Source organism: Dendropsophus ebraccatus, chromosome 9 (genome assembly GCF_027789765.1).
Source record: "Dendropsophus ebraccatus isolate aDenEbr1 chromosome 9, aDenEbr1.pat, whole genome shotgun sequence".
Taxonomy (NCBI): Eukaryota; Metazoa; Chordata; class Amphibia; order Anura; family Hylidae; genus Dendropsophus; species Dendropsophus ebraccatus.
The window spans coordinates 32,006,224-32,028,205 of NC_091462.1; the positions used below are offsets into that span (position 1 = coordinate 32,006,224).

At 44.2% G+C, this 21,982-nt stretch overlaps 1 protein-coding gene across 1 annotated transcript; it reads right to left on the reverse strand.

Annotated features, from left to right (window-relative positions):
• Positions 1 to 3,913: 3,913 nt before the first annotated feature.
• On the reverse strand, positions 3,914 to 20,172 carry LOC138802014 (uncharacterized). The gene is made up of 6 exons (XM_069985136.1): positions 20,078 to 20,172; positions 18,910 to 19,000; positions 17,984 to 18,018; positions 16,933 to 17,059; positions 14,293 to 14,463; positions 3,914 to 5,876 (listed from the first exon to the last, which is right to left on the reverse strand). Exons 2-6 carry the CDS (start codon positions 18,976 to 18,978, stop codon positions 5,172 to 5,174), a joined length of 1,107 nt encoding a protein of 368 aa, XP_069841237.1. The 5' UTR covers positions 18,979 to 19,000; positions 20,078 to 20,172; the 3' UTR covers positions 3,914 to 5,171.
• Between the last annotated feature and the right edge of the window lie 1,810 nt (positions 20,173 to 21,982).

A 21,982-nucleotide genomic window follows, 5' to 3' on the forward strand; every position in this document is an offset into this window, starting at 1 on the left:
AAGCTTAGGCTTCCCGCCCTGTCAATCATTCTTGTGACCCCAAGCAAGCGTTCTGCTTGCAATCACAAGAGTGTCCCGCCCGATGAGCAGCTCTTTGGTGAAGTCCTGGCAGCGTCATTGCTGAGCACTCAGTGTGCGCCGCCGAGGCTGGGACTTCCGGTTTGTGTTCTTAGTACCGGAAGTCCCAGCCGCCGCCGCGCACACTGAGTGCTCAGCGATGACGCAGCCAGGACTTCACCAGAGGGCTGCTCATCAAGCGGAGGCAGAGAGAAGAGGAGAATAGTAAACGTAGAAGGTCCACAGCTTCCAAAAAAGTAGATTCTTTATTTCAGCATATAAAAAGTACAAGGAATAAAAATGCAGGCCTACATGTTTCGGGGAGAATACCCCTTGATCACCCCTTGATCTACTTTTTTGGAAGCTGTGGACCTTCTACGTTTACTATTGTCTACTTGCCGGGTGCGGCCTGCTTCATATCCACCTGCTTCCATTGGGATAATTTGCCTGCTCTGCACAAGTCTACATGGTGAGCTGACCTCTCTTCATAAATCAGAGAGAAGAGGAGACCGGCGACCGACCGGGGAGCGTGTGGTTAGGTGTTTGTTTTTTTAATCAGAGGGGCAACACTGGGGGCTATGTGGGGAAGGGGATACACAATACTGGGGGCTATATGGGGGGATGCACAATACTGGGGGCTATGTGGGGAAGGGGATACACAATACTGGGGGCTATATGGGGGGATGCACAATACTGGGGGCTATGTGGGGAAGGGGATACACAATACTGGGGGCTATATGGGGGCATGCACAATACTGGGGACTATATGGGGGGATGGGGATGCACAATACTGGGGGCTATATGGGGGGATGCACAATACTGGGGACTATTTGGGGGGATGGGGATGCACAATACTGGGGGGATGGGGATGCACAATACTGGGGGCTATGTGGGGAAGGGGATGCACAATACTGGGGGCTATATGGGGGATGCAAATACTGGGGGCTATATGGGGAAGGGGATGCACAATACTGGGGGCTATGTGGGGAAGGGGATGCACAATACTGGGGGCTATGTGGGGAAGGGGATGCACAATACTGGGGGCTATGTGGGGAAGGGGATGCACAATACTGGGGGCTATGTGGGGAAGGGGATGCACAATACTGGGGGCTATATGGGGGGATGCACAATACTGGGGGCTATGTGGGGAAGGGGATACACAATACTGAGGGCTATATGGGGGGATGCACAATACTGGGGGCTATGTGGGGGGATGCACAATACTGGGGGCTATGTGGGGAAGGGGATACACAATACTGGGGGCTATATGGGGGATGCACAATACTGGGGGCTATGTGGGGAAGGGGATACACAATACTGGGGGCTATATGGGGGGATGCACAATACTAGGGACTATATGGGGGGATGGGATGCACAATACTGGGGGCTATATGGGGGGATGCACGATACTGGGGACTATATGGGGGATGGGGATGCACAATACTGGGGGCTATATGGGGGGATGGGGATGCACAATACTGGGGGCTATGTGGGGAAGGGGATGCACAATACTGGGGGCTATGTGGGGAAGGGGATGCACAATACTGGGGGCTATGTAGGGAAGGGGATGCACAATACTGGGGGCTATGTGGGGAAGGGGATGCACATTACTGGGGGCTATATGGGGACTGAGGATGCACAACACTGGGGACTATATGGGGGCTGCGGATGCACAATACTGGGGGCTATATGGGGGGATGCACAATACTGGGGGCTATATGGGGGATGTACAATACTGGGGGCTATATGGGAGGATGCACAATACTGGGGGCTATATGGGGGATGGGAATGCACAACACTGGGGGCTACCTATAGGGGATATGCACAACACTGGGGGTTACCTATAGGGGAGATGCACAACACTGGGGGCTACCTATATGGGGGATGGACAACACTGGGGGCTACCTATATGGGGGATGGACAACACTGGGGGCTACCTATATGCGGGACGGGGATGGACAACACTGGGGGCTACCTTTATTGGGAATGTGGGCCATCTAAAAGGGGAACTACACAGAGGGGCCATCTATGAAGGGGACTAGGGGGCATCTATAAGGGGAACTACACTGGGGGTGGACTACACAGAGGGATCATCTAAGAGGACTACACAGAGGGGACCATATACTGTAGGGCATGGATAGGGAACCTTGGCTCTTCAGCTATTGCAAAACTACAGCTTTATTTTTGACTGTCCACACATAATGGGAGTTGTAGTTTTGCAGAAGCTGGAGAGACGAGATTCCCTACCCCTGATATAAGGAATGCACAGAGGGTGTCATCTACTATAAATGGATTACACAGAGGGGGATCTCTACTATAGTAGATGCACATGGGGCCATCTATATGGAGGACTGGACAAGGGGCAATCTATAAGCTGTCTACACAGAGCCTAATTTGTCTGTCTGGCAGATTCTGTGGATTCGTGGCTCGGAGAAGTTCTTATAATTGCCCAGGGCATATGGAGAAGAAAATGAAAAGGAAACAACTCTAATGAGAGAAGACGTCCCCTGTGAGTCACCTAATATAACTGCAGTGTAATTTATATGGTGTACAGAACCTGTGTAGAGCTGGGTGTGTTGATGGCATAGTGGTTGGTCGAGGAGGGGGGGGGGCCCAATCAAAAGTTTGCTATGGGGCCCAGCTATTTCTAGTTACGCCCCTGGATACAATGTTTTGTGCAGTGTCATTATAGCATACCACAGGTTTTGCCCAAGGTCTTCTTAAATGGTCACTGTTTTTCCAAACAACTTCCCTCCCTGTGATAGCCAATGTGATTCCTAACACACAGTACTTGTATTTTACTTCATTTATTAAAAATGGCTGCTTACCCCATAAAAACAGCTGTAAAGTCTTAGTCACTTGTCTGTGATCTGCTGTCCAAAATAATAAGCTCAGTGACCTCTTTCTTTCCTGTGATGTCATAGTTCATCATATCATGGTGCACGGAAGGGTGTGGGTGCAGGAGCACTGCTAGTGTCATGTGTTATATATACAGCTAACACCCCACAATTTACCTCTAGATGCTCAATAGCAACTGCAACACTTTGTTGTAATAAATTATATTTATTCATTTATATATTGCATATATTAAAAAAAAAAATCCCATATTAAATGTGAATCTATTAGCAGGTTGGGGCATTCTAACCTGATTCTAATAGGGGACACAAGAAAGAGGGACATTTTTATGTAACATATGTATTTCTTAAATGTATTGCATATTAGTCTGTTTGGCGCACTGCGTACGGTCCGTTTCCCTGACACCAGAAAAGCTGCTTATCCGCTTCTCTACCAATGCATCCTAATGAACACTGAGAATAAGTCTTTATTAGGGTACCTTGCTTGAGGATGTCCGCTATTATGGACAAATTTGATTCCTAATGAGCTCTTCACTCCGTCCGTAGTTTTACAGATCCGTAATCCACAAAAATTACTGACAAGCCCTAGTACAGACCTTACTTGTGTCATGGATTTTCCCATACAAGTCTATGGGAGCGTCTGTAATTTCTGAACAGTGGAGAAGTCTTGTCTGTTACATCCGCAAAATACAGATCTTTAATTCTAATGTCACAGGCGTAGCTCCAGCTGGCAGCCATTTTAACAAGCGACTTCCCACTCTTACGGATCTGCGAAAAATATGGATTACGGATGCATTTTATGCAGATGGCAATTATGGGCATAATATATTGTCCTGAAAATTTCAGGACCGTGTGAATGTGGCCTAAAAGGCAATCAAAAAGCCCTATCTATCCCATTGGCCACTACTACTACAAACCACAAAAAAAAGCCCTCACCCAGATCCTTAGATGGAAAAACTTTCCACAAATTACAATAGAGTAAACTTATTTTGTTTATTTTAATAAAGAGTTTAAATAAACGTTTATTTTTGGAATGTAGCAAAACAGAAACAATATAAATTGGATATTGCTGTAACTGGACTGAGCAACAGAATAGACTATAAGGTATAAAAACTATATATAAAAATGAAATAATTAATTTTTTTTTTAAATACATCAATATAATGCTCATCGCCAATAATTGCCCACTCTGGGCACCCACATGAGGTACATTTGTATATCACACACTGACCTAGGTCCCAGTCACCTTGTGCTAACCAGCGGCTGCAAGGGAGGGAAAAGAGCAGGGGCCTAAGGATACTGTCCCTTATTCTGTACAATATCTAAGTACGCCTGGGTGGAGTTGTCACCCCAAAAGGGCCCAGCTCAGAAACCTATCCCTTCCTATTACACCCTAATCCCCAGATGGGGGCCACCATTTAATGTTATGTGTCCTCTGGGAGGACACCAGTGCAGAACCAGACCTCTCGATAGATGTCTAACCTGTTTTTCTACAGTATATTGCCAGTCTTAAAACTCGTTATGCCATAGAGATTCATATAGAAGTATTCCCAGCATGTCACAGTGAATGAGGAGAGGGGTTTACATGCCCCTTTCCCTTTAACAGTTAAACAAGTGGCACCTCCATCTGTGTTACATCTATGTACATGGTGGCTGCACTAGTCTGGGTACAAATCAGTACCCTGGACTCCACAGTCCTCTAAGGCCAAATACATCCCCTGAAGAAACCCTTGGGGTCAAAACACGTAGGGATGGCTGAGTATGAGGATGTGCTTTCTATATTTCATACATCTTGTGGCAATAGGACATATGCCTATTAAGCTATCCATCTGTATTATGTACAGCCTGATGTGTTACTTACATGCAACAAATATCTATTTTCTTTTTGTTTATTTGTACTGATAAGTAAAAGATATTCTCACTTTTTTATTGGTTGAAGGGAAAGGGATCAGCCCCTTTGATTGTAATATTGGGATTTCATTTTTTTATACTGATCACATTCTGGAGATCATGTAAACTCCGCAAAGTCTCAGACATCTTTCTCATTTCTGATTTCATCACAGAAGACCATTAACCCCGCCATCGATTACACAGATTATATACTATTATAAATCAAGCATCATATTTATGATCCTATAAGAAAAAAAATTATATATATGTGGCCAAGGTAACCTCCAATCAGTCTATTACACCTGTCTATAGATTTCAAGAGTAACTTGTTGCATGATGTGGACTACAGAAGACGCCCAAGATGATACTTCAAAGAGATTGCTCGGGGATGAAGAAGTCCCATTGATCTTTGGAAAGCTTAAACTTAAAAGGTGTTATGAGCTCTTTGACTTTCTTCTTCATTTTCTCCTCATACTCTTCTTTGAATTTGTTCACTATATCCTGTCTGTTCATCAGTTTCTGGCCATTACTACCTATAATACATATCTCTCCTCTCACGTCTTCATCACCGTGCAGCAGCCTGCTGAGCGATTCATTTTCGGCACAATTCCCATACAACCAATCCTCCTTCCTGTTGTGCGCTTCATGTTCTGGGTCACAATTTACATTGTACATTTTAAAGCATTTATTACATGGAGGGATTTTCGCTCTTGTTTTGAAGCTATAGGTTGTACAGGAAACTCGTTCAGGGAATGTTATAGGGAGACTGCTACCAGCACAACACACAGCATAGGAGATCGCCCTGTCCCACACATGCAGAGCAGATATAGCAATCATTATAATCCTCTGGGTCTTCCCCTTACAAGACATGGAGGATCCAAAAGCTTTCTTGAGAACCTTTGCATCGTTGGAATCTTTCACGCAGCAGTATGTGACCGCAGAAGCAGTGAAGGCAAAATCATTGGCAATAAATTGGTCTTCGTTATTAATCTTAGGTTTCAAAAGTGATTTGTTAACAGTTTCCAGTTTTTTCAATAATAAATCTAGATTTTCCAATTCCATTCTTTCAGTCATCTAAAGTAAGCGGTAAAAAAAGAACATTAATTTATTAAAAAAAAAGTTGTCATGTAAAGTAGTTAATAGGGGGTTTGTCTTAAAGTGCAATGTATGGTGTGATACTGAGAACAGGACCATTCTCACCAACAAACAGAAACTGAAAACTAAAACAGGATCTCTGGTCAGTGGCGGAAAGCTGAAATATTCCACTGCTATTGCTAGGTTTCCTTAGGGGACCCCCCGACAGCTAGCTCTACTCACAAGGTGGGGCCTACATTCCTGTTTCTATGTCACTCTGTGCCCATAGACAGCATTAGGAGGAAGCTCATACCTGTGGGCATAGGTACTCTTTCTCTAAAGCCCCCACAGCTGAGCACCTTAGGGTCTAGGTAAAGCCCCTAATAACCATAGTAGCCCTCAGCCCGCTCCTCTCCTCCTACAGCCAGCCTACTAAGCCAAGATAAAGCAACACAGAGGCTTGTCAAGTACTATATAAACTAATAACCCTCCAGCGAGAAGCTGAGACTAAATATTATTCTGAGAAGCTGTGAAAAGAAAGTATTATACTCTATAACCCAAATATCCAGCTCGCATACTTGTGAAGAGCTTGTCTATTCCTAAACCAGTGAGAAGCTGAATGTATTTGTTTAAAGCAGACTATTGCCTGTATTGTTTTGTATTGGAGCAAAGACTTTATCTTGTATGTTGCACTACAAAAAGGATTTCTACAGTAAGCTTATTATTGTTTAAGTTCACCAGAGACTCTGTGTTTTACTGACACCTGCACGAACACCTGCACCAGTTCTAACAAAAAAGTGTGTATTGGTACATCCAGGGGTGGGCACATACTACTTCTGGCCACCATGACAAGTGCCTCAAGGGTACAAAAGAAAACTCTGGGCAGGACCACTTTTTTCAAAATGCCAACGGAGGGGAAGGGGTTGGGTGAAAAAAATAACATCCACTTACATCCACTTACTCCCTGGCCCCATAGCTGGTTCCTGCATTCCGCTGCTGTGGGCCTGCAGCATTACGTCCCAACCCCTGTCTCTAGACAAGGTAGTGTCCGGGGACTGGAGTGGCGAAATTCAGGCACTAGTGCTGGAGCCAGGGAGGTAAGTGGATGTTGTTTTTTTCACCCACATACATACCACCATCAGGGGAGGCGACATGCAGAAGCTGCTCAAGGACAGGGAAGCTTTTTGGATGTTCTGCCTGGACACCTGTTTCCCCCAGGGCATGAATTTAAAGAGAGAACTTCTCATTTATTATTGATTACTTCTGTGTTCTATATGTTGGGAATTATCATACATACTCCACGAGTTGAGACCACATATACGTGATTGCCCCTTTTTTTTTTTTTTTCTCGGCCAGTAGCTTGGTTATATTCCTCTATGTAGCCATACTGATTCCTGATGACTCCCATGTGAATTCATGTCTATCTGCTCAGCTGTTTAGCTTTCAGCACTGCTATACCAGTGTGAATTCCTGTCTCACCCCTAGCATAAGTATGGTCTTGTGCTCATATGTTGAGCATATATGGCATTTGGGGCAAAGGTGTATATATTACACATACACTAGTGTGATCTGTGTTTTATGATGTATTTTGCTATTATGAATCACTAGTCTTTTGTCTCCACAAGCTGATCAGACTTATTTAGTTCGCAGCTGTGCGGTGATGCAGATGCAGTCAGAGAGGTGGGCGGTCCACTGCCCTGCCCCCCCGCCGGCTGGTAACTATTTATTGTGATCTAACTTAGTGGAGGATAGCCATGATTAAGGCTGCGGTGTAGCAGCCGAAACGCGTAGGCTTCAGTTGGGGGCATGCCGCACGTGTGTACGGTGACGGAGATACAATAAACAACGCACTTGATTCCACCTTGCCGGGAGCTGGACTCGTTTCTTTTCTGCATCTACTCAGGACACCTGTTGGAGTGTGAGCCCGTGCTGTGAAGCTCGGTGGATGGGGTAAGCTGGCTTTTTTCCGTTCATGACTGTGATATCCAATTTTAGCCGTGCTTCCCCAGCGTTTATCATATACATTCACTCCGATCAGCATTGACTCCCGTACACACAGGCATTTGCCCCCATAGTGTTACTCAAGACTCACACATTCCCCTCACCAACATGGAAAGCCAAAAGAGCAGGGTGGAGAAAATAGCAGATGTCTTCACTACGGAGGAAGGCTCAGAACTACAACTGCTTGATTTCAAAGCCGCCCTGAAAAAGTTGGAAAAAGCATTGGCTAATGAGACACGAGTATGGTGGGACTATACCTCACTGCAAAATTACATCTCTAAAGCCATGATTCCACGGGGGCTAAGATTAAAGAAGATCCCAACAGTTGTATTTTCTGAGGAGTTTGTGAAACAATGGAATGAACTGTTAAGTAAATGCTCCTTGGATCTAATGAATCTTATAATAAAATATGAAAAAGACAAACATGAGGAAATAAAGATAGAAGTAGAACAAATAAAAAAATCCATTGAAGTTTTTCATGAACTGACGGAGTATGACACTTTACTGACAGAAACTAACAAACGTATTGAAGCCCTAGAGGACAGCATAGCGAAATGGAAAAAAACCAAGTTTCAGAGGGATCTGTTTGATTACAGACAAGATCAAGTCTATGAATGGGGCAGGTGGGAGCAGGTGTTCTCTACACCTAAGTCCATCCTGAAAACACGCAAAGGAGGACGTAGACACAAAAAGAGTAGAGTCACCTTCAGCTCCCCAGATGCCGAGACCACTGATGATCCCTCTGGTTCTGACTCTAGTTCCACCAACGTCATCTCACAGGCTACATATTACAAAAAACCTAAAACTGTACGGCCCCCAAAAAACGCCAACGCAAACGTGGGGGCAGGAAACATCATAAATCAGGAAGGAACCCCGAGTCAGAACACCAGAACGAGACTGAAAGAACAAGATCAAGTGTGATCAACTTGTCTTCCCATGCACTTACAGACACTCAGATCGAAGTTTTGTCACTAGGTCTCAGCTTCGCACCGGTGCAGAACTTCGATCTATTTGCTACCATTAAGGATATAAATAAATTCATCCGGGATCTTACACTGAGGAAACATTTTTTCCAAGAAGATGAAACTATGGAACCAAATGCGCAGTCTATACAGCCTAATATATATCAGGGTCTGAATTTCAACGAACAATTTTCTTTAAAATGCCTGACAGAGCTCCAGGAATTAAATAGTGAAACGGAACAGGATATACAAGATCCACCACGCTTTAGGATGGCCAATCCCCAGTATTATCCTTTACAATCTCGTACCGACCATATGGAACACTTTCAGCAATGTGTATTCAGAGACCTGAAAGAACTGTCTGAGAAAATGCCAAGCACAAAGCATAAATCCAACCTGACTATACATCAGAAGAAAGCCTATGAAGATCTCAAAAGCTTAGACAACATTGTAATAAAAAACTCAGACAAAGGGGGGGTGGTGGTGGTGATGGACAGGCAAATGTATGATACACAAATACAAACATTACTGTCAGATCAACAAGTATACCATAAACTGTCTGGTAACCCCACCAAAAGTTACACTCAAGAGTTGCAAAAATTATTACAGGAGGGCGTAGCACTACATGCACTCTCTGATAGAGAGGCTGAGTTTCTCTGTCCGCAGAACCCCACCACCCCCATCCTTTACGGTCTACCTAAAACCCACAAGGGGGTGACTCCACCACCCATGCGCCCCATAGTCTCTGGACGACAGTCGCTCTGTGAGAGACTATGCGCATGGCTAGATGGATTGTTACAGCCCCTTGTGCGGCGTGTTCCAGGCTACCTAAAAGATACCACTGATGTTCTAAGATCACTTCATGATGTCCCCTGGGAACCAGAATACACCTGGGTAGGTCTGGACGTAGTTTCATTGTATACGTCCATCCCTCACCCAGTAGCTATGCAAGCATTAGATTTCCATCTACAAACGTATAGCCATTATGATTTAGATTTGATTGTGTTTATCAAGATGGCTACCTGGTTTCTCATGACACATAATTTTTTCTTCTGTTCGGGCAATTTTTATTTACAGATAAGTGGAGTTTCCATGGGAGCCAAGTACTCCCCCTCCCTTGCTAATCTCACTATGTCCTTTTGGGAAGAAAAATTCATTTATACTGTGTCCAATCCCTTTCTCCGCTCCATACAATGGTATGGCAGATACATTGATGATCTGCTCATTGTATGGAGCGGAGAGATGTCTGATTTGGACCAGTTTTTGTCTTACATCAATTCCAACTCTTGGAACTTACAGTTCACAGCGAACATGCATCCAAATACTATGGTTTTCCTGGATTTGACACTGCAGGGCATTCCAGGCCAGGTTATTGGCACCACAAATTTCAGAAAACCCATTTCAGGAAATACCACACTACATGCTAAAAGCAACCATCCCCTGCATACGATTAAATCCATTCCAGTAGGTGAACTTCTCCGCATGAAGAGAAATTGCAGCCAGGAGACACTATACACACGTGAAAAACAGACCTGCACACAACGTTTATTGGACAGAGGGTACAAAAGGTGGATGATCGACAGAGCATGCAAAAAAGCGGACACTAGGAGTAGAGAAGAGTTATTACAAGACAGAACCACATCTAACTCACAATGCAAACAGAAACCTACACTAGTCACTACATTTAGCCCCCAATTCACACACATAAAGAATATTGTTAACACCTATTTACCCATCTTGAAAGTAGACCCTACAATGAAGACAGTATTGTCAGACGGCATCAATGTTGTATCTAGACGAGCGCGCACATTAGGTGACACACTATCACCATCTATGCCGGGTAACAACAAACATCGCAGGAATAATGCCACTTGGCTCAACACAGTTGGGTTTTACAAATGCGGCCATCACCCCTGCAAAACATGTTCATATAGCATAACACGCAAGGAATTCACCGATACAGGAGGTAACAAAACATACCAAATAAAATCTTTTCTAAACTGTAACAGCTTTAATGTAGTGTATATTATCGAATGCACAAGCTGTAATATTTTGTATGTAGGTTGTACAACTCGTAAGTTGAAAACCCGTGCTTGCGAACATCTATACGATATTGAAAACCCAGGCAATAGAACACCATCCGGGGCTTCAAAACACTTTCTAGATATACATAACGGATCCACTAAATGCTTTCGCATATTTGCTATTGAAAAAATACATACCACCATCAGGGGAGGCGACATCCAGAAGCTGCTCAAGGACAGGGAAGCTTTTTGGATGTTCTGCCTGGACACCTGTTTCCCCCAGGGCATGAATTTAAAGAGAGAACTTCTCATTTATTATTGATTACTTCTGTGTTCTATATGTTGGGAATTATCATACATACTCCACGAGTTGAGACCACATATACGTGATTGCCCCTTTTTTTTTTTTTTTTCTCGGCCAGTAGCTTGGTTATATTCCTCTATGTAGCTATACTGATTCCTGATGACTCCCATGTGAATTCATGTCTATCTGCTCAGCTGTTTAGCTTTCAGCACTGCTATACCAGTGTGAATTCCTGTTTACCTGCTCAGCTGTTTAGCTTTCAGCACTGCTATACCAGTGTGAATTCCTGTCTCACCCCTAGCATAAGTATGGTCTTGTGCTCATATGTTGAGCATATATGGCATTTGGGGCAAAGGTGTATATATTACACATACACTAGTGTGATCTGTGTTTTATGATGTATTTTGCTATTATGAATCACTAGTCTTTTGTCTCCACAAGCTGATCAGACTTATTTAGTTCGCAGCTGTGCGGTGATGCAGATGCAGTCAGAGAGGTGGGCGGTCCACTGCCCTGCCCCCCCGCCGGCTGGTAACTATTTATTGTGATCTAACTTAGTGGAGGATAGCCATGATTAAGGCTGCGGTGTAGCAGCCGAAACGCGTAGGCTTCAGTTGGGGGCATACCGCACGTGTGTACGGTGACGGAGATACAATAAACAACGCACTTGATTCCACCTTGCCGGGAGCTGGACTCGTTTCTTTTCTGCATCTACTCAGGACACCTGTGGGAGTGTGAGCCCGTGCTGTGAAGCTCGGTGGATGGGGTAAGCTGGCTTTTTTCCGTTCATGACTTTTTCACCCACACCCTCCCCGGGAGTTTAAAAGAAAGTGATCCTGCCTGGAGCTCTTTTTTAAGAAGCTTCATAACATGGCTAGGGATTTAATAAACCAAGCCAGAAAACTTTCCCAGAAGTTCTACATTACAGCCTCTCTACAGCCTTCAACCTGCTCTGTACTGACAAGATGCAAAAACACTCAAAACAGGTGCTACAGATGGATAGCTTCTCCTTCTAGTGAAGTTTTTTGGCTTGGCCTTTTACATTCCTAGTCATGTTCTGAAGCTTCTTAAAGAATTAGAAATATTTGATTGAAGGGAAAGCTACCACAAAAAGGTGGCACAAAAGACCTGCTTTGCATGTCCTTCTGAGACTTTTTATAAATCTATATACCTTATGCTTGACTCTTCTCAGAAATAAAAGGGTGAGGATCTTTGGGGTCTCAGTGTTTAGGTACCCAACGACCAAAAGTGCTGACTGGAATTTGACAGATTTTATTACACAGTACGATAACCTGCTGAATGGGCCTGATTTGGCGGAGTATTGCTCCATGTAATATGGCCTTTAGGCATACACACCCCTCAATGTAAAATTTTCACACCTCCGGACTATATAATCATAAAATCAAGTTCATGCTCATCTAATAACTAAATTCAAATTCCAATTATAAACCCACATATCTCAGAAATAGGAAAGCATATCAAGAAACTGTAAAAAAAAAAAAAAAAAAAAAAAGCGTAATAAGGAAGTCCTAAACTTTTTTTTTATGGTTGTAATATCTCATATTTGGGACGTTGGCTACGAGTCATCTCTAATGGGTATTCCTAGCCTTTGAACAGTGTTCAATAAAAATGTCTTACAGTGTTGTATATACTTATATAGCCCTATCCTGCAGTCATGCTCTTTTTTTTCTGCTCTTTACTTCTTGAGCTATGTTCACACACAGTATTTTTGCTCAGTATTTTGGTCCTCATATTGCAACCAAAACCAGGAGTGGATTGAAAACACAGAAAGGTTATGTTCACACACTGTTGAAATTTAGTGGATGGCCGTCATTTTATGGCAAATAATTGCTGTTATTTAAAAACATCAGCTGTTGTTATGAAATAACGGCCATTATTTGTCATAATATGGCGACCATCCTCTAAATTTCAACAGTGTGTGAACATAGTCTTTCTGTGTTTTCAATCCACTCCTGGTTTTGATAGGAATATGAGGACCAAAATACTGAGCAAAAATACTGTGTGTGAACCCAGCCTGATAGTGTTGATAGGTTGGCAACAAATAGACATTAAGGGGGACATTTATCTGCCCCTTCTCTGTGGCGTACATCAGGGATGCATCTTGATAAATGTCCCCCTAAATTTTTGATGCATTTGAACAATAATAAAATGGTCACAAGTTATACATTACTGTACCTGTAAAGGGTACCTCCTATAACTCATATCTCCAGTGTGAGACCCAGCACCATAAAATTACATTGCACTGGGTCTGGCACTGGAGACCGGAGCTATAAAGATAAGAGTTCCCACTGTATTGCCTTTGTCCCCTCCACGTATTGCATAGCTATACACAGGGCCGATTCAAGGGTTTCTGCCTCCTGAGGCAAACCTCAGGCGGCCGCCCCGAGTGATAGCCGGCATCTCCCCGGAAACCCCCCCCACCCACCCACCCCCGACGACGACGCCGCCGCAGCAGCAGCCGTCTACTCACCTGTCCCACACCACAGCCGGCCCGCGATCTCTGCTGTCTCCACATCCCGTCAGGTCCCGCGATGTCACCCTGCAGCTGTCACGGACCTCCAGGCTGTGGTGAGTGAGTGGGGTGATCGGGTCGCGCGGGGCGGTCCCGCGCGACCCGATCACCCCAGCGCGTCCCCCACCGACCCCGGGCACTCACCACAGCCTGGAGGTCCGTGACAGCTGCAGGGTGACATCGCGGGACCTGACGGGATGTGGAGAGCGCGGGCGACGGGACAGGTGAGCGGCCGCTGTCATTTTTGTTAAGTGATACTTAACAAAAATGACAGCGGGGGGACATAATGCCGCCCCCTGCCGGACCGCAAATTCTGCCGCCTGAGGCGGAAGGCTCATTCCGCCTCATGGCAGAAGCGGGCCTGGCTATACATGGAGGGGAGCGAAGAGTTTGGAAACATATTCCAGTGCCAAATTCAAAATTAATGCATATTAGAAAATGTACTATTATGCACAGTGCCGCACTATAGTAATTTTTTCAATAATCTCTGAAGAAGCTCAAGGTTTGACCCATGTAGGCTGAAAAATTCTCTGATCCCTGTTTCTTTATGTGGGCTCAGAGGCTAAAATAGTAGTAATACATGGATACTTACGTATTCCAAGAGAATGGAGTATGGAGTGTAATGAGGTAAATGTGTGTTATACTCCTTGAAAGGCTTTGGGAAACGACCTTTAACTTTCTGAATATATCCTTCAGGAAGGAAATCATCTGGCGTGATTGGTGGATTGTTGATGTGTCCAAAAAAGAAAATGGAATGTAGCACCTGGTGAAAGAAATATACAAATAAGTGGTATGCATATAAGTTCTATTCTATGTTAAAAAAAAAAACACTTTAGCCGTCTTTTTTACCAAAAAACAACAATGTGTGAACACAAATTCCTACTCTCCCTTATTTGTATCAGATACCTTCAGAAGGAGGGAGGGGCATTATAGTGCTGTACTGAGCAGTATAAGCTGTAAATCCAGCACTTAGGTGGAGATATAGTTTTTAGCACTCTTTCTGTCCCTGCCTTACTTTGAAGTTCCTTACTCCTCCCTTCTCTATAGATCTCTATGGGTAGCTGTAACCTGTTCCTCAGTGTGGATAGACATTCAGGGTAGAAGGAGGAAAGAAGTCTGATAAGTGGAGAAAGAGGCCTTGTAAGTAAGAAGAAAACCTTAGGTGTGAGAATGTTTAAAACCAGTTCAGAATTTGTTATATATACACTGCTCAAAAAATAAAGGGAATACTCTAATAACACATCCTATATCTGAATGAATGAATGAATATACTCATCGAATACTTTTGTACAAAGTTGAATGTGCTGACAACAAAATCACACAAAAATCATCAATGGAAATCAAATTTATTAACCAATGAAGGTCTGGATTTGGAGTCACACACAAAATTAAAGCTACTCTGTACCCACAATCTGTCCCCCCCAAACCACTTGTACCTTCAGATAGCTGCTTTTAATCCAAGATCTGTCTTGGGGTCCTTTCGGCAGGGGATGCAGTTATTGTCCTTAAAAACAACTTTTAATCCGGCAGCGCTGTGCCTAACGGCCGGGGCTTACATTTGTATATGCATTAGGCTGGCACCACCTCTATGTCCTTCCTCCCCACCCTCCTCATCATTAGGAATGATGAGGGAACATTTACTGCTGTTTGAGCTTTGCACAGGTGTATTAATGATCCAGCCCATCAGCTGGGCTGCCACAGGTGGGGAATAGGAAGCAATCTGCCTGGAGTATTCCTAATGATGAGGAGGGTGGGGAGGAAGGACAGAGAGGTTGTGCCAGCCTAATGCATATACAAATGTAAGCCCCGGCCGTTAGACACAGCGCTGCCGGATTAAAAGTTGTTTTTATGACAATAACTGCATCCCCTGCCGAACGGACCCGAGGACAGATCTTGGATTAAAAGCAGCTATCTGAAGGTACAGATCAGGCGGCGGATGGTACAAGGATCAGGCGGCGGATGGTACAAGGATCAGGCGGCGGATGGTCTCCTGAGGGATTTTCTCCCAGACCTGGACTTAAGCATCCACCAACTCCTGGACAGTCTGTGGTTGCAACATGACATTGGTGGATGGAGAAAGACATGATGTCCCAGATGTGCTCAATCAGATACAGGTCTGGGGAACGGGTGGGCCAGTTCATAGCTTCAATGCCTTCATCTTGTAGGAACTGCTGACACACTCCAGCCACATGAGGTCTAGCATTGTCCTGCATTAGGAGGAACCCAGGGCCAACCGCACCAGCATATGGTCTCACAAGGGGTCTGAGGATATCATCTGGGTACCTAATGGCAGTCAGGCTACCGCTGGCGAGCACATGGAGGGCTGTCCGGCCCTCAGAAGAAATGCCCCCCACACCATTACTGACTGACTGCCAAATACTGCCTGCTTTTATCTGTGAAGAGCACAGGGCACCAGTGGCGAATTTGCCAATCCTGCTGTTCTCTGGAAGATGCCAAGCATCCTGCATAGTGTTGGGCTGTGAGAACAACCCCTATCTGTGGTAGTCGGGCCCTCATATCATCATGGAGTCGGTTTCTAACTGTTTGTGCAGACACATGCACATTTGTGGCCTGCTGGAGGCCATTTTGCAGGGCTCTGGCAGTGCTCCTCCTGTTCCTCCTTGCACAAAGGCGGAGGTAGCGGTCCTGCTGCTGGGTTGTTGTCCTCCTACAGCCTCCTCCACGTCTCCTGGTGTACTGACTTGTCTCCTGGTAGCGCCTCCAGCTTTTAGACACTACACTGACAGACACAGCAAACCTTCTTGCCACAGCTCACATTGATGTGCCATCCTGGATAAGCTGCACTACCTGAGCCACTTGTGTGGGTTGTAGAGTTTGTCACAGGCTACCATGAGTGTGAAAGCACCACCAACATTCAAAAGTGGCCAAAACATCTGCCAGAAAGCATAGGTACTGAGAAGTGGTCTGTGGTCCCCACCGGCAGAACCTGCTTTATTGAGTGTATCTTACTATTTGCAAATAATTTCCACCTGTTGTCTATTATTCCATTTGCACAACAGCATGTTAAATTGATTGTCAATCAGTGTTGCTTCCTAAGTAAACAGTTTGATTTCACAGAAGTTTGATTTACTTGGCGTTATATTGTGTTGTTTAAGTGTTCACTTTATTTTATATATCTATATCTATATTTATTTATTTATTTATTTATTTAGATGAGGGTTAGCAGTTTTGTCTATTGATTTTCAAAATTTATTCATTGCTAGATACATACTCGTTCCATGTAGTGACAAGCGACTTCTTTACTAGTATCCTGGAGCAGACCCATAAAGGCAGTAATAAAGAGGTTTCCACTTGTCATAGTGTTTTCCCTCTGTTTTTCTTTATTCGGTTTGACATTCCTGCAGAAGACAATTTAAATTGTAGATTAAACTATATAAAGAGGGCAAGTTCTATAAATGAAGCATTATAGTTGAGGGGTCATGTGACCAATGTTGCACTATGGCCCATCGGCTTCAAGTTAAGACGTTGCCTATAACGAAACAATGGTGACAACTATGTAAAGCATACGACACATATTTTTTTACAACTGCATCCCCCTGTCTGATGAAATAGAATGGGTCCTGAATATGGGCTAAAAAATAGTGGAAGTTCTAAACACTCAAAGAACTCAAAGGGGCAGTCCCACCAACAATACCTATCCTCTATAAATAGAATAAGACACCAGGGCAATCAGTGATTGATGAACTATCCTATGGATGGGCCATTGATCTGTTAATTTGGGGCAAATATTCAGTTTTCTGTCCTGCATTAAAGTACAGTGGCTTGTTGGTGTCTTGGCTGCGACCTGCACTGCGGTCTGCAGCCACACTCGTGTCCCGGGGGATCTGGCTTTTACCCATGGCCCTCTCCTGACTCCCTTACCCACGTGTGCCGACTGTCAAATGTAAAAGGGCCAGTGCACCATTAATTGGTGCCGGTCATTGGCCTTGCTTATTTATTTAGCCTCTTCCTGGGGGTCATTGTAGGATCTATAGTGATCCTAGCCTACTAATTAAGCATTGCCTGTCTGCTATCCTTGTCTATGGTTTACCAGTCCTTCTGCCTTGCTCCTGACTACGTTTTGCCTGCCGCCTCCCCTGACCTTTCCACCTTTTCCAGACTATGAGTGAAAACCAGCGGCCCTGAGATTCTGCTCCTTAGCGCAGCTTACACCATCGCCTATGCTGGCCTGATGGATCCACTACCTCAGGTCATACCAGTTGGCAGCCCATGTCCTGTGCCCCTCCCCCATAGCTACGACGCTGTCCATGTAGAAAACTTACTTTTTGTGCTGCATCTCCTGCTCCACAGCATTGATCTGATATGAAGGAAAACAAAAGAAAGATATTCATATTATTCAGAGCATACGGATCTATGGATCTCACACAATTCATCCATCTTAGTGGTACCGTTTAAGGGGGGTTGTCTGAGGAGCAGAAGAAGCCTAATTTTCCGTGGCGCTAAAAGTTTCTCACCCCCCCCCCCCTTCTGAGACATGGAAGGGCAGGTCTAAGTCTCGGACATTGCATGCAGGGATACCACACCTGCCCTCTTTTAGCTGTAGGCGCAGCCTCTGTACATGGGTGATAATCACCGGGTACACAATATGTTTTAAGTAAAAGGGCAATAGTAGATCGAGGTCAGGAAAGAAGCAGTGAAAACTGGCCGCCAGATACATGTCTGTGCATTATACATAACACTTAGGTGTCATACAGGACATCTGAAATTGGTGCATGTTTCATTAGCTGGCCATAATATCAGCCCCTTAAGGAAGAAGCTAATTTTCCTTTTGCTTTTTTATTTTTTCCTCCTCTTTATAGTTCACATATGTATTGCAGTGGACTGTCAGTTTTGCGATCTACTAATAAAGCAGGCTGTAATAGTAGATGCTACATGGCAGCCACAGAGGTGGTTTGTCATATTACAACTCAGCTCAATTCAAGGAAGATGGCCAGTAAGCTGAGTTGAGTTAAAAATTACAATAAAACAGAACAGTGATGTAAAGACAAGCTTCATAAATATTGAAAGGGCTTCAGCGCCCGTACGAGTGATGTGTCCCCTTCAAACAGCTGATCGGCGGGTGGTGCCAGGAGTTGGACCCTTGCCAATTTAATATAAGGTGGTTTACCTTTAATACGTTAATATGTTTTAATATGTTTAGATGTCATTATAAGAATATCTTTTTTTCTGAACAATAGACACTACTTACATTGTCCTCTCTGTGCTGATTTGATCCCTCTGTTTCCATGGGTTCTGGCTCTGTATTGTGTCCATCCATGGTGGTCAACTATTAGTTTCTCCTGATAATGATACAAGGAGTGTATTCAGTATACTGTCTCTATGTATAATTTATATCCCTTTAATTCCCAGACCACACAAAATCCACTGTAGGGTAGAAACACACATTCCGTATCTGTAGCGGATTTAACACTGTGAAATCCACTGCGGATACCATCTGTCAGTTTCAATGTGATTCCATACACTTAGCGGGATTGTCAACCAACTGCGAGTATGTAAATGCCGGCCCCCTTAACCCCCCTCCCCCCCGCCGGTCGGTGCATACTTTACCTGTTTCGTGCTCCGGCTGCATCTCAGGCTTCCAGTCCCCGTAGGTCCCGTGCAGCCAATCAGTGCACGGCCCCGCAGTAGTCGCTTATTGGCTGGGCGGAACCTCTGGGAGCCGGGAGCCTCAGATGCAGCCAGAGCGCAAATCAGGTAAAGAGTGCACCAGCCGTCGGGGGGGGGGTTAAGAGGGCAGCATTTACATATTTGGTGGGGGTTGACAATTTCGCTGCGAGTATGGAATCACATTGAAACTGACAGTGATGGTATCCATAGGGGATTTTATCTGCTGTGGATACGGTATGTGTTTTTCTATCCTATGTCTGGGCTAACACTTTATTTTTCTGTACATTTAAGTCCAGATTTATCAAAGGGTGTAATATTTAGACTGGTGCAAACTTCCCACAGCAACCAATCACAGCTCAGCTTTCAGCTCTGGTAAAATGAAAGAGGAGCTGTGATTGGTTGCTGTGGGCAGTTTGCACCAGTCTAAATTTTACACCCTTTGATAAATTTTGATGACCCTCCCCCACTCCACTTCCTACCCAGTACAGGAAGCTCTTAAACCAAAGCAATGCTCTTAAACCAAGTCACAATTTAGAATAACTGTGAGCTCTTAAACCAAAACGCTCTTATTCCAAGCTACTCTTAAACCAAGGTACAAGGAAAGGAAAACGAGAACAGTTCAATGTACACTGATATGCAGTGTGGATCCAGCCTTAACTTTTACTTATCAAGCAAAGTAAAACTTTACTCTAAATGCTTTTAGAATGAAAAAAAGTTTTGCCTAGATGTGGCTTGTTCTAGAATCTTACCGTCACTATAAACTACAGGTCTCGGCTCCTCCGGTATAACTTCCAGAGATTCTAGGCTGAATGAAACCAAGAAATGAAAGCGAGCTTGTAGGAGGGAGGGGACAGACAAGAAGTAGCTAGAAACCAGGAAGAGCTGAAGTTGTATTGTACTTCCCAACCAGTTCACGTCACAGGGAGAAGTCTTTACATACCACTGACATGCACAGGGGATTTCCATGTCTCTATGCAGATCTAATAGATGAGTTCTAGACTATTCCACCTCGGCATTACTGTTTACTGATCATCAGTACATATAGGAGTGACCATGTGATTTGCTTTTTGCAGAATATTAGATAAGGAAACTGCTATTTTTTGCATGCCGCATAATAGATATAGCTGCCATACTTGTGTGTGTCTGTGCTGCTCCTCCCATGTCAGTATGTAAGGGGACGTTTATACAGAGATTAACTGACGGATTTTTGAAGCCAAAGCCAGGAACAGACTATAAACCTATAAAGGAAAGATTGAGATTTCGCCTTTTTTTTCAAATCCATTCCTGGCTTTGGCTTCAATAATCTGTCAGATAAATCTCTCTGCGTAAACGCACCATTAGTCCTGTTGTTAGTTATTTGTGCAGTTTTCTTCACGCCCAGGTATTTTTAATTGACAATGATTTGTCATCTTTATTGAAGGAAGGGGGGCATCTCAAAAAGTTTCGATCTTCTTCTATCACACTAAACAACTACTTCCAGATTCCAGATACTTCTTAGCTATCCAACCAACAATTTTACTGTCATCATTTACATAGAAGATTATTGGCAGAAAAAGACCACCTGCTCCTAAGTCCACCCTTAGGGTGCGTTCACACTATAGAATCCGGGTGGTTATCCAACGCGGATTCCGCCACTCGCATCTCCGCCCGCGTCATAGACTACATTCTATGGTCGGACGGATTCCGCCGTCCGCCCAAAGAATTGACATGTCAATTTCAGCTTTCGGGGCTGTCACTAGGCAACATTGAGTTCCAGCTCCCTAGAAGATTCTCTATTGGGTCCAGGTCTGGAGTCTGGCTAGGCCACTTCAGGACCTTGAAATGCTTCCTACGGTGGGGTTCCTTAGTTGCCCTGGTTGTGTGTTTCAGGCCATTGTCATGCTGGAAGACCCAGCCATCTTCAATGCTCTTACTGAGGGAAGGAAATTATTGGCCAAAATCCATGTGATACATGGCCGCATCAATCCTCCCTTCAATATGTCTCCTTTGCAGAAAAGCAACCCCTAGGGTATTATGTTTCTACCCCCATGCTTAATGGTTGGGACTGTGTTCTTAGGGTTGTTCTCATCTTTCTCCAGTGAGTTAATGCCAAAAAGTTGTATTTTGGTCTCACCTGACCACATGACGTTCTCCCAAGCCTCCCCTGGATCATCCACATGGTCATTGGTGAACTTCAAATGGGCCTGGACATGTGCTGGTGTGAGCAGGGGAACCTTGTGTGCCCTGCAGGCTTCTCACCAAGCTGCTTGCCTACTGTCCTGTAACCCATCCAAGCCTTGTGCAGGTCTACAATTTTGTCCCTGGTATCCTTAGACAGCTCTTTGATCTTGGCCATGGTGCAGAGGTTAAAGTGTGATTGACTAGGTGTAAGGAGAGGTGTTTTTATACAGGTAATAAGTTTAAACAGGTGCAATTAATACAGGTAATGAGTGCAGAGTAGGAGGAGCTTCTTAAATGAAAGCTAACAGGTCTGTAAGAGACAGAATTCTTGCTGGTTGATAGGTGATCAAATACCTATTTCATGCAATAAAATGCTAATTAATTATTAACTAATAATGAATTATTAAAAATCATACAATGTGATTTTCTGAAATATTTTATAGACTCTCACAGGTGATGTGTACCTACCTACAATAAAAATTACAGTCTTCTTT

Bases quoted from the DNA above. Each gene is read 5' to 3' on its own strand.
- LOC138802014 (XM_069985136.1), bottom strand. From the start codon at position 18,978: ATGGATGGACACAATACAGAGCCAGAACCCATGGAAACAGAGGGATCA. The intron at 17,060-17,983 runs GTAAGTTTTCTA...TGTCTTCTGCAG, and splicing joins CAGGAGATGCAGCACAAAAA to GAATGTCAAACCGAATAAAG. The intron at 5,877-14,292 runs GTAAGTATCCAT...CGCTTACTTTAG, and splicing joins ACTCCATTCTCTTGGAATAC to ATGACTGAAAGAATGGAATT.